This window comes from Sinocyclocheilus rhinocerous, unplaced genomic scaffold (genome assembly GCF_001515625.1).
Source record: "Sinocyclocheilus rhinocerous isolate Xijiao unplaced genomic scaffold, SAMN03320098_v1.1 scaffold166, whole genome shotgun sequence".
In the NCBI taxonomy this organism is placed as follows: domain Eukaryota; kingdom Metazoa; phylum Chordata; class Actinopteri; order Cypriniformes; family Cyprinidae; genus Sinocyclocheilus; species Sinocyclocheilus rhinocerous.
This window is the reverse complement of record NW_015633186.1, coordinates 1,324,712-1,337,703: the sequence shown is the minus strand read 5'-3', so window position 1 is coordinate 1,337,703 and position 12,992 is coordinate 1,324,712. Positions and strand designations below refer to the sequence as shown.

General features: G+C 37.4%; 1 protein-coding gene across 1 annotated transcript; it reads left to right on the top strand.

Moving 5' to 3' along the window:
- Positions 1–1,281: 1,281 nt before the first annotated feature.
- On the top strand, positions 1,282–11,908 carry slc13a5b (solute carrier family 13 member 5b). The gene is made up of 12 exons (XM_016557139.1): positions 1,282–1,383; positions 5,142–5,270; positions 5,377–5,513; positions 5,629–5,840; positions 7,957–8,128; positions 8,203–8,325; positions 8,406–8,618; positions 8,806–8,912; positions 9,021–9,142; positions 10,611–10,772; positions 11,141–11,278; positions 11,609–11,908. Exons 1-12 carry the CDS (start codon positions 1,282–1,284, stop codon positions 11,732–11,734), a joined length of 1,743 nt encoding a protein of 580 aa, XP_016412625.1. The 3' UTR covers positions 11,735–11,908.
- The last annotated feature ends 1,084 nt before the right edge of the window (positions 11,909–12,992 follow it).

Genomic DNA, 12,992 nt, shown 5'->3' with positions numbered 1-12,992 from the left:
GAAGACCTATCTATACTCTTTGCTAGTATCTTATGCTGACTCCGAAAAACAAACCTGTTGCCTAAAGAAATCCACTAGAGGGCGTCCTGCTATTAATTCTGTTGTAAGACTTATAACTGAGATACTCTAACGTTCTAAATAAACAGTCACAGACCCACCAAACAAACAAACAAACAAACCTTATGGAAAAGTATGTACCCTATACAATCTTCAAGTTCAGTATAGTCAGATTTTCTTAGCTTTTACTATGCAAAAACTCAACTATGTGGGGTTCGGCCCTATAGTTGTCACATGGGAAATTGTCGGTATTATAAAACTAGGTTTTGAATGAAATGTCCAGTTACACAAGTGTGTGGTTTCTATAGAAGTGGTTTTCAAAACCCTCTTTAATTTAAATTTTATGCAAATTCTGTTCTCCGATCTACAATTTCAGAATCATCAAATTTTTAGCTTTTGGGTAAGAAGTGAACAAAATAAAATCATTTTTATTCGTTTTAAAAGGAGTTTTAAAAGAAAATGCTGTTTCTGTCTTTCTACTTAAAAGTGTCATGTCAAGTGCAACACACTGTCAAGTCACTGTGTTGCTTGACATTTCTTTGTAAGTATTTGTGAAATTTACTAGCAATTTCTGAGTGAAAATTGTTTCAGAATCCTACACCAAATTCACTGTATTCCATTTTAACTATGGTTTAAATTTAGCAAAATTTATAATATGCTATTTTATGGTAGGTTAAATTGTGACAATATGCATTCCAGACTTTAAGGTATGTGTCTATACAAAAAAAAAAAAATTACTTTTAAAAATACAGTTACTCTGGGGAATATTCACTAGCAAAAAGTGTCAAAACTACTCCCTTACTTCTAACTTGATTATAACAAGAATTCATCAATCAACATGCAACTAAACATTTGAGTTCATGGATTTATTTAATCTTAAACGATGAAACACAGTTGAATAAAACTTTTGTAACCCCGTTTGTTCAAGGCAAAGTTGTTAATAAGGTCTATAACAATGGTAAATTCCATCCACTCTTCTGCTAAATCTACACATCCCAGAAACAGCAGCTGCTTCCTTACAGTATCATCAAGTTCTAAAGATAAGAATATGATTTCAAAGCTGGCTGTGTGCAGGAGTCTGTAATAATGATTGCATTTCTCTCTCTCTCACTCACTCTCTCTCTCTCTCTCTCTCTCTCTCACTCCACCCCAGAGAACAGGTTAAAAGGACGTGTCCAACGCTGTTAAGCGTACTTTATATGCACAAACTTTCTTTATTTTGATATGATCCCAACACTAAAATCCATATGGAACTTGAAGAATGGGATAGTTCTTTTCTTCACTCCTTTGATTTTTCTTCCACTCCCAGTGGTCATCAACACAAGGGTATGTATCAAACTAAATTTCCACAACTTTTTAATTCAGTGCTTGAATTAAATGACTTCTTACACTTGTCTAATTACTTCTATTATAGGTTTATTATTGTTAGTTTTTATGCACCTGTCAAACACTGCATATACAAACGCTGTTTAATACAAATTCTGTTTACATGGAGACTACATTCATACCCTGCGGCCTCCATGTACAATAATTCATTGTGCCTCAAATTTGTTTTTTTAACCCTTTGTCATTGTGTATGTTTAAGCGTGGGAACACATAAGTCTAAATTCCTGACTCAGAGTCAATGTGTTGTGGTCATGACCCTCATGTGCATATTTGAGACAGTGCTCATATTAAGTGCTCCCAGCGACAGTTAGATCAAAAATCACTTCTCGAAAAAAATCCTTATTGCTAGGCCTATACTCTCAAAAATAGTTACGTTTTTTTGCAGTGATACCATAGAAGAATCACTTTTGGTTCCCCAAAGGACCTTTCAGTGAATTATGATTAGTGTAAAGAACATTTAAAAAATCTAAAGAACCTTTTTCCTCTATAAAGAGACTTTTGTCCAATGGAAAGGTTCTGGGAATGTTAAAGGTTGTTCCTGGAACAATTGATGCCAATAAATAACCTTTATTTGTAAGAGTGTTAAGCAAAGATCATGTTTAACATATTAAACAGGGATCTAAAACTACAATGGGGTCAAAAAGACAAAATAATAAACAAAACAAAGAGCACTTCACTAAAATCAGTAAATTTGCCTTTGCAACTTCAGTAAATTTGTGATACTGATTATGAGAACTACTTTGTACAAATAATCAAAAATAGATGTCCTTGCGTTCACTGAATCACAAGATACACTTTAGATAAATTTCAAATCATGCTGGATAACATGAGCACCACTGTCGTTAAAATACTAGGACACTCTGTAATTTATTTTAATAATAAAAAAGACAATAACTTCAATAAAATACAGTATTTGGATTTTATATAACTTTTACATAACTTTGCCTCATGGTTTGTGTTTGCTTTCCCCAACATGATCATGCTAATGATAGCTTTGCTCTAAGTATGAGCCAGATAGACAATTCATTTGGTACATTTCATCTTTGCTTTTTCCATTTTCCAAGCAAAAGATCATATCAAATACTAAAACATTCTGGAAGAAATAAATAAATAAAATTATATGCATCACAAAATGGTTGCAAATAAGGATGAGGCGGTATCTAAGCAGTTTAGATTTACACAAACTCAAAACTGGAAACAGGAACTGAACACAACAACCAGGTTAAACGCAATGATAACTGACAAAGAACAGAAGAAAACACAGGGCTTAAATACACTAAAACAAAGCAATGAACTAAATGAAGGTGCAAACACCAACAAAACCATGAGTAACCATTGAAACTAATGAAAAACGACAAAGGAAACTGAAACCAACACAAAACACAGATGACCCGTAACAGTATTCCCCATCCCAACAAGGAGGCACATCCTCGTGCCTCAAACAAAAGGTTCAACAGAGAAGGGCGGGAGGGGGCTTAGGTGGGGGGGGCGCAGGATACAGAACATGCAGGGCCAGTGTGGAGATGAAGGAAGAAGCAGCCAGGGTGGAGACTGAAGCAGTCAGAGCCAGTGCGGAGTCAAAGGTGGAAAAAGCCAGAATGAAACCCATAGCATAGGGACTAGGACGCAAGCCCAAAAAACACTGGGTTAAAAACAACCCAATTTGGGTTGTTTTTAACCCAAGGGCTGGGTAAATATAGGACAGAACACATATGGGGTTAATTTTACCCAGCAAATTGGGTTGTTTATTTAACCCATCATAATGGGTTGATTTAACCCAGCTAATGGGTTAATTCATTTTTATTATAATATAGCTTATTTTTTACTTTATTCATGAAATAATGTTTACAGATTAACTTAAATCCACTAAACTTTTGTTAAATACTCCACACAACCCCTGGTTTTCATGATAACTTCCTTTATTTTTCCTTTATCATTATAAGTATATTTTATGTAATTTTTTAATATGTAGGCCATACAAATTGCCTGAGACCGCCGCCCTGCGTTTCACTCATAGCCGAACTACACTGCCACTGCCTTCATAACCTGTCCAAAACAAACAGTAAACAGCTCTGAGGAAATATTTTAACATCCAAAGTATTTGTATTTTGTATCTTTATGAATAAAATCGTTAATTTTATGCAGAGTATCAGGCTTTTCCATCACGAGATAAGACCGACGTTAGGTGATTAGATTACACCGCGCGCCTGTATGTTGCTCTGTATGTAATTGAACGATATACAGCACAGTAACGATTTTATATATAAAATAAAATTTACACAAACCTGTATTTTACCGTAGAAATGCATCAATTCGATGGCGCTTAGAACTGTTCTCTCCAGAAGAGAAGGAAAAATCCCCTCGATAAATAACTCAACCACTGGGTTACGTCTGACCCAGGATCTGAGTAATACAAAAACTACCCAAACATTGGGTTGTTATGTCTGACCCAGGAGCTGGGTCACACTAAAAAAACTACCCAAACATTGGGTTGTTACATTTGACCCAGGAGCTGGGTAACACAAAAACTACCCAAACACTGAAAAAATGACCCAAAAGGCTCAACCCAGCATTTGGGTTAAAAAAAGAACCCAGGATTTTTTAGAGTGCACGGCAAAGTCAAGGAAGGGAGGAGCCATGGTGGAGCCTTGCCAGGCAGAACCAGGGATACTACAGACTGAGACAGAGCCAAAGGAGGTGGAGACCCAGGCGAAGCTAAGGAGATGGAGACCCGGAGTGACAGCGGAGGGCCAAGGTAGAGCTGCAGACTTGAGGGGTCTAGCAGGCCAGGGCGGAGCTAGAGGGAGTAAGGATCAAGATGAAGCCGGAGGGAAGGAGGAGCCCGACAGAGCCAAAGGGATGGAGGGATGAGGCATAGCCAGAGGAGTAGAAGACCGTGGTGGAGGCAGGTTGACAACTGACCAAGATGTAGCCGGAGGGACAAGGGAGCCCGGTGGAGTCAGAGAATTGACAGAACCTGGTGGAGGCGAGGGAGCTCTTGTATCGTGGCAGACTCAAGCTCATGGTCTACGGTGGGCTTAAGCATTGCTGCAGCTGAGCTGGTGGGCTGATCTCCTCCTTACTCTCATGGATGGTAAAGAGGGAACTATTATGAAGGAGTACCCACTCCACGTACTCCATTAAAGTCCCTAGAGGCTCATTTCCGGAAACCACACACAGGCAGTTATCATCATAAGGGATGAGATGGTAAAGGTTCAGAAACTCCTGTGGGTGCCTCTTTATGGACTGGTTCCCCTGCGAGAGGAGGGGGATTCTTTTTGCTGCTAGATCCATCCTTTGGGACCAGTTCTTCTGTCACAAAATGGTTACAAATAAGGATGAGGTGAATGCAGCAGTTTAGATTTATTTACACAAACTCAAAACTGGAAACAGGAACTGAGCAGAACAACCAGGCTAAACACAACAAGAACAAACAAAGAATAGAAGCAAACACAGGACTTAAATACACTGAATCAAACCAATCAACTAAATTAACACCAGGTGCAAACACTAACAAAACGATGAGTAACCATAGAAACGAATGAAAACAGACAAAAGAAACTGATCTAGAAACAGTGAAAACTCAAAGTCCAACTAAAGCAAACACAAAACACAGGTACCCATAACAACATGTCCCCAAAATATGTCTAGAATCATACTAGCATGCAGTTTTGAAAGAGCACGTTTCCATCTTCCAGGAGGCCAGCTGTGCCTATGTGATCATACTGATGGCAGTTTACTGGTGTACTGAGGCTCTTCCTTTAGCTGTCACTTCACTGCTACCTGCTGTCCTCTTCCCCATGCTTGGCATCATGCAGTCCAAAATGGTAAGTTGGTTTTAGTGTTTCCGGTTAAGAAAGGCATAAAATTAATTAGAGATGAACAACAAAAAAGCACACATCAAAAAGCTAAGGCTTTGATTTGGTTCTCTAGGTGTGTATGCAATACCTGAAGGACACTAACATGCTGTTTGTGGGTGGACTGATGGTCGCTGTGGCAGTTGAGCACTGGAACCTGCACAAACGCATTGCCCTTAGAGTGCTTCTCATTGTTGGGGTGCGCCCAGCGCTGTAAGTTAAACCCTGTAATGGGTACAATCATTGATAGGTTGTTAAATCCAATCTTTACTCATATAGATTTCATGTTTGTATTCACATTCTGATTGCTTCCTTTGTATTAATACAGCCTGATGCTGGGCTTCATGGGGGTGACAGCTTTCCTCTCCATGTGGATCAGTAACACGGCTACTACGGCCATGATGGTCCCCATAGTGCAGGCTGTGCTGGAACAGCTGAACAAACAGGAGACAGAGTCATCACAGACAACCTGTGGTGAGGAACGGCCCCAGGCCCCTGAGGCGGAATACAAACAGACGGCAAAAGACAGAGACACAGAAGGTCAGGCGAAGAATTGTTTATGAGGTCCATGCAATAAGATGTATTTTAGCAGTACATATACTACCGTTCAAGCTTGGGGTCAGTAAAAAATATTTTTGAAAGAAATTGAAAGAAACTTTTATTTAGCAAGGGAGCATTAAAGCCAGTTTCCACCACAAATTAATTGTATTTTTTTTAATTTTTTTTTTTTATTATTTTATAATTTTTATCTTATGTTTGTATTCACATTCTGATTGCTTCCTCTGTATTAATACAGCCTGATGCTGGGCTTCATGGGGGTGACAGCTTTCCTCTCCATGTGGATCAGTAACACTGCTACTACGGCCATGATGGTCCCCATAGTGCAGGCTGTGCTGGAACAGCTGAACAAACAGGAGACAGAGTCATCACAGACAACCTGTGGTGAGGAACGGCCCCAGGCCCCTGAGGCGGAATACAAACAGACGGCAAAAGACAGAGACACAGAAGGTCAGGCGAAGAATTGTTTATGAGGTCCATGCAATAAGATGTATTTTAGCAGTACATATACTACCGTTCAAGCTTGGGGTCAGTAAAAAATATTTTTGAAAGAAATTGAAAGATACTTTTATTTAGCAAGGGAGCATTAAAGCCAGTTTCCACCACAAATTAATTGTATTTTTTTTTTTTTTTGTAAAATTATTTTAACATGCTGTTTGTGGGTGGACTGATGGTCGCTGTGGCAGTTGAGCACTGGAACCTGCACAAACGCATTGCCCTTAGAGTGCTTCTCATTGTTGGGGTGCGCCCAGCGCTGTAAGTTAAACCCTGTAATGGGTACAATCATTGATAGGTTGTTAAATCCAATCTTTACTCATATAGATTTCACGTTTGTATTCACATTCTGATTGCTTCCTCTGTATTAATACAGCCTGATGCTGGGCTTCATGGGGGTGACAGCTTTCCTCTCCATGTGGATCAGTAACACTGCTACTACGGCCATGATGGTCCCCATAGTGCAGGCTGTGCTGGAACAGCTGAACAAACAGGAGACAGAGTCATCACAGACAACCTGTGGTGAGGAACGGCCCCAGGCCCCTGAGGCGGAATACAAACAGACGGCAAAAGACAGAGACACAGAAGGTCAGGCGAAGAATTGTTTATGAGGTCCATGCAATAAGATGTATTTTAGCAGTACATATACTACCGTTCAAGCTTGGGGTCAGTAAAAAATATTTTTGAAAAGATACTAAAGAAACTTTTATTTAGCAAGGGAGCATTAAAGCCAGTTTCCACCACAAATTAATTGTATTTTTTTTAATTTTTTTTTTTTATTATTTTATAATTTTTATCTTATCTTTCAGAATGTTTCTTGCAATTCAGAGAGAATGAAAGTCAGAATTATGAGATACAAACACAGAATTCTGAGTTCCGAGTTTATCTTTCAGAATTATATCTGGCAATTCTGAATTCTGGGTTCCCATCTCACAATTCTGAAAGGTAAAAAAAAAAGGTAATTGTGACTTTTTATGTCACAATTCAGATTTTTTTTCTCACAATTGTGATTTTATATCTAACAATTCAGAATTTAGTTTATTTCTCACAATAACTCACAATAGTGAGATAAAAGGTTGTGATTACTGACTATAGTAATTTTTTTAATAGGTTTAGAAAATTTCTATTTCAAACAAACAAATTATATTTAAATATCGAAGAATCCTGAAAAAAACAACAAAAATTGCATCATGGTATCCACTAAAAGCAGCACATTTAAAACATTAAAGGAAGAATTTTTTCTTGAGCAGCAAATCAGCAAAAAAAAATAAACTTAAAAAAATTCAGCTTTGCCATCACATGTATAAATTACATTTTAATTGCAATAATATTTTACAACATTACTGTTTTAATGTTGGTGAGCAAGGTGACTTCTTGGTGACTTCTTTTAAAAACATCCAAATAACTTATTGACCGCAAACCTTTGAACTGTAGGTTATGAGAGTAATGTATCATGTTTTTTTAAACTTTTATCCCCCATGGGTTTTTTTTCTCACCATCTCACCAAGCCCATATTTTTGAACAGTATAGTAGTTTTCATTTCAAGACACAATTTTCAGTTTTGGATGAACTATCATCACTCAGTGCATTCCATATTTCTTAGTGGTTCTACGCATGCTGGATGTCTCACCAGAGGCCAAACAAAAGAAATCAGCAGAGAAGCGGCTCATGGCTAAAGGAATGACTCTGTGTGTGTGTTATGCGGCCAGCGTTGGGGGAACGGCCACACTCACAGGCACTGGACCTAACCTAGTACTGAAGGGTCAGATGAACCAGTGAGTACTGAATAAACACTTCACTTCTACCATTTTGTTTCAAGAAACTGAACCCTTTCATTTATTTGCCTCAGATTATTTCCTGACAATGGTGATGTCATCAACTTTGCCTCATGGTTTGGGTTTGCCTTCCCCAACATGATCATCATGCTGACGATAGCTTGGCTCTATCTTCAGTTCATTTTCATGGGATTCAAGTATGATAGATAATTGATTTGTTACATTTCACATTTTCTTTTTCCACTCCTTTAATGAAGTGCTTTATTCATGTCTCCAGCATTAGGAAGACATGGGGATGTGGAGCGGTAAAGTCAGAGAAGGAAATAGCCGCCTATAACGTGATCCGGGAGCAGCATCTTCAGCTGGGACCGATGTGTTTTGGCGAACTCAGCGTTCTGGCTCTCTTCAGTTTGCTTGTAGCTCTGTGGTTTACTCGAGATCCTGGATTTGTAACAGGCTGGGCAACACACACCTTTAACACCGAAGCAGAGTATGATTTACACTACATGCTTAGATCGATGAATTTATTGCAAAATTGCAATTTATCAAAGTCATTAACATTGTTAGTGATCAAAATAAATCAATAAAAATATGTATATTCATATTTAACAAGAGTATGTATGCAGATATTATTCCAAAAATATGACTTTTTGGTGTTTATTATTCCGTACATTTAGATATGTGACAGATGCTACAGTTGCAGTCTTCATTGCCCTGTTGCTCTTCATTCTGCCATCTAAACCACCCCGGCTTTGCTTCTGGTCATCAACTGGCTCTGAAACAGGTAAGAAGAATTTTACACAATGAAAAGGTCTACAAAGAAGACTCTGAGAGTTTGGATCTATTGTTCTGGTTTGGTTTGACTCGCTGTACTATATATATTAATTTACAGAGCCTCAACTCTCTTCTGCACCCAGTCCAGCCCTGCTCTCCTGGAAAGTAGCTCAAAAGAAGTTACCCTGGAACATAGTTTTGCTCCTAGGTGGAGGATTTGCCCTGGCCAAAGGTAGCGAGGTGAGAGCACTCAATGAAAAAAGAATGTCTCTGCTTTAAAATCATAATTATTATGTTTCTTTAAACTGCTGTGAAGATAATCATTTAAATTGTGGCTGTCATAACCTGTTTTTGATAAAATGGCTTCTGAAGTGTGCAAACAAATTTCATTTTTGATTTATTCAAACATACTTCAATTACAGGATAAATAAAATTACAATGTGTTTATAATAGTGCATCTATTTAACACTACATTTACAATAGTGGCAATATGCTTAGAAATCGGTCACATTAGCGAAATTAAGCAGGGAAAAGGGCTGTATTGTCCGTAGTCAATAGTGTAGGAATGCATACAGCATGGCCCACATAGAGATCACTTCCCAAGCAGCTTTCTGTTTGTCAATGAAGCAAATACGCATGACCAACTTGAGCCAATGCAAAATCTATGTGGGGAAATGTTTTCCATCGCACATGGATTTCTATTGAAATGACTGGATTTCGAACATAAAATTTCAGCAAGCAACGCTGACTGCACATTTAGGTCTCAAATTGTGCCGGGCGATATACCGGTTCAAACGGTAAACCGGCTTGAATTACGCAAACGGTATGAATTTTTTTTTTTAAATGGCATATTAGTTTAAATAATTTTTTTAATTTAAATAAAATTTTAACTGGGTAAATAGACCAACTGTAAACTGCCATTAACAGAAGCCAGAGACGCTGAAGACGGATGCAAAGATGAGAAAATACTGTATCAGGCAGATCAAACTCACGATGCGCAAAATATAGGAAGAAAATTCTAAATGCTGAACTGAGGGTGAGGGGTTTATATAAATGTATCTTTGAGGGGAACTGACTGTCTTCAGAAAAGTTTAGATGGTATTTTCTTTTCATCTTATCTCCGTATAACACATATTTAAAAGCGCAGCGCTGCTTTGTCTACAGCGGTGAAGGAAACGTGGTATCGCTGCTGTTAGCGCCATCTGCTGTCAATGAGTGAATTTGCATTCTCATTCAGCCCGTCTGCTGTTTTTGTTTTGTTCAGATGTTTTATGTAGCATTTCACAAAGGTTAGACCATTCTGCTTTTGCTATAAATTAAAAAATTATACAATCTAATTTACATCAAAAACCGCTCAAGCAATAGGCTATGCATGTTTGTTTGGATCGTGATTAAAATGCAGTGGTTCTGCAACTGTTTCATGCATTCTGATTAATATAAAGGCACAGTCAGGGAAAAACCACGATAAACTGTCAAACCGACAGAATCCTAAAAAAAAAACTGTGATGCATTTTTTTTTCATCAAACCGCCCAGCACTATCTCATACTTTACTCTGATAATAAAAAAATATTACTAATTAGCTAAAACATACTGATGTGTTGACTATAATTATCTTTATGATGAAAATGGTGAACAACTACCATCATTTTCTTTATTTACTCCATTTGTGACCTGCATCTGACTTCATATATTTCTTTTGTATCTCAGGAGTCAGGTCTATCCAGATGGATGGGAAACCAGTTGACTCCCCTACATAGTATCCCTCCCTGGGCCATTGTTATCATCCTGTGCCTCTTGATTGCCATTTTCACTGAGTGTACCAGCAATGTTGCCACAGCTACATTATTTCTTCCTGTCCTTGCTTCTATGGTAAGACCGGTATATAAAACCTGTAAAATTCTGATATTTACCAAGTAATAGATCTTCTGAAGATGAGAAAAAATATAATGAAATATGATAATCATATCTGTATGCATCATTTTTAGGCAGGTGCTTAAATTCTTGAAATAGCATCAGCTGTGAAGTTGTATTGTAGCTTTACTGAAACGTCAGCCTCCTTGCAGACATGACTCACAGTTTGTTATAATCTTTAAGAATTACAGCCCAATTACAGACACTTTGTGATGAGCTTAAAAAACATGCAGTTAGATCAGAGACATATGAGTCAGCGCTGTCCACAATTAAATCTTGTTTTCTGCTTTATAAGTACATCAGACATTTCTGTTTCTGTTTCGCAGTCTCAGTCGGTTGGAATCAACCCTCTTTACATCATGGTGCCATGCACACTCAGTGCGTCCTTTGCATTCATGTTACCTGTGGCAACTCCACCAAACGCTATAGTCTTTTCCTATGGATACCTCAAGGTTTCAGACATGGTGAGTTCCAGAATCTGGCAACCAATTTTATTCCAGACAGAAAAAAAGGGTTCCCTGGTTTTCTCAGCCCAAGTGGCAATTTCAGCCTATTTCCATATTCAAAGTGTGTTTAAAAAACTCATAATACAGAGGAAACAGTTTACAAGATCAGCTGCCAGACATCAATCATTTATAAGTAGTTATGTCAGTGACGTAGCATTGTTAAAACAAATGTGGCCCCATATATAGACAAACCACAAGTCATTTTACCACATCTAAAAATTTTCCTTCCCAGCTGCTCCAGTGACCAATAAACTCACTCAGTGATATTTAACATTTTGTTTTTCTCAGGCAAAAACGGGCGTGATGATGAATATCATAGGGATTTTCTGCATCACCTTATCCATCAACACCTGGGGCAAGGCCATGTTCAACCTAAACTCTTTCCCTGCATGGGCCAACCAAACAGTAATATGACAGACAGTACAAGGCCAAATGAAAACCAGCAAGCTGCTTATTTTCTTCGCATCATTCTCATAAACCTCATGGATCAAAGCTGCAACAGAGAGAAAATGAAATTTGCCATGTCTTGCAGGACTATTTTGCACACTCATAACCTCTTTCATTGAAAGACCTACAGTAACCAAGCACCAGGATATACTACAGTATGTTCAAATGTTTGGGGCTCTTACCGATTTTTTTATGTTTTTGAAATCTCTTATGCTCATCAAAAATGCATTAAAATCTGAATTTAAAAAATACGTTTTGCAATTAATAATAATAATAATAATATTGTGAAATAGTTTTTGCAATAAAATAACCATTTTTTATTTTAATATATATTAAAATGTAATTTATTCCTGTGATGGCAAAGCTGAATTATCTAGCAGCCATTACTCCAGTCTTCAGTGTCACTCAATCCTTCAGAAATCATTCCAATATGCTGATTTCTTATTATTATCATTGTTGAAAACAGCTGTGCTGCTTAATATGTCTGTGGAAACCATGTTTGTTAGGATTCTTTGATGAATAGAAAAGGGTGAATCTTACTTACCCCAAACTTTTGAACACTAGTGTACATGGTCATCACATTTTTATCAAATAAATATGCAGGACAGATGTTTTAAACATTAAAACAATCAGATGTTTCAAACATTTCATATATTCGCAAACATAGCTTTAGATGGCATGCTTATCTGATAAGACCACAACTAATTGAACTATCCCTTTCTCAACTAAATGATGACCCAGGAAAAAAAAACAATATTGTGGATGTTCATTCTAATTATGATGAATAATTTGAATTTCTCTGGGACAAACCTGACTGAGATGTGAAAGCCTCACCAACAACTGCCTTAAATCTCAGGGCATTAAACTAGTAAGACACATCACGGGCAATTTCCTAAATTCTGCAAATACCTTATGGTTCTGACACATGAAATAATCCTAGTTAATAATAGGTGTGCTGAAACATTTGAACATGTATAAATTATATATATATATATATATATATATATTCATTGTATATATACAATTTATAGTGTCATACGCCACAAACTGCATGAAAAATGCATTATTAAATCACTGGAGAAGTGCATTTTTAAAATGTTACAATTTTTCCTTGTATCAATGCAACAACTGATTTTCTTTTGTTTTATATGAGTGTGTTTTGTTTTGGGCCATCAAACTATTGTAAAATCTCTAAACAGAGTTCAAATATGCAACTTTAATACTA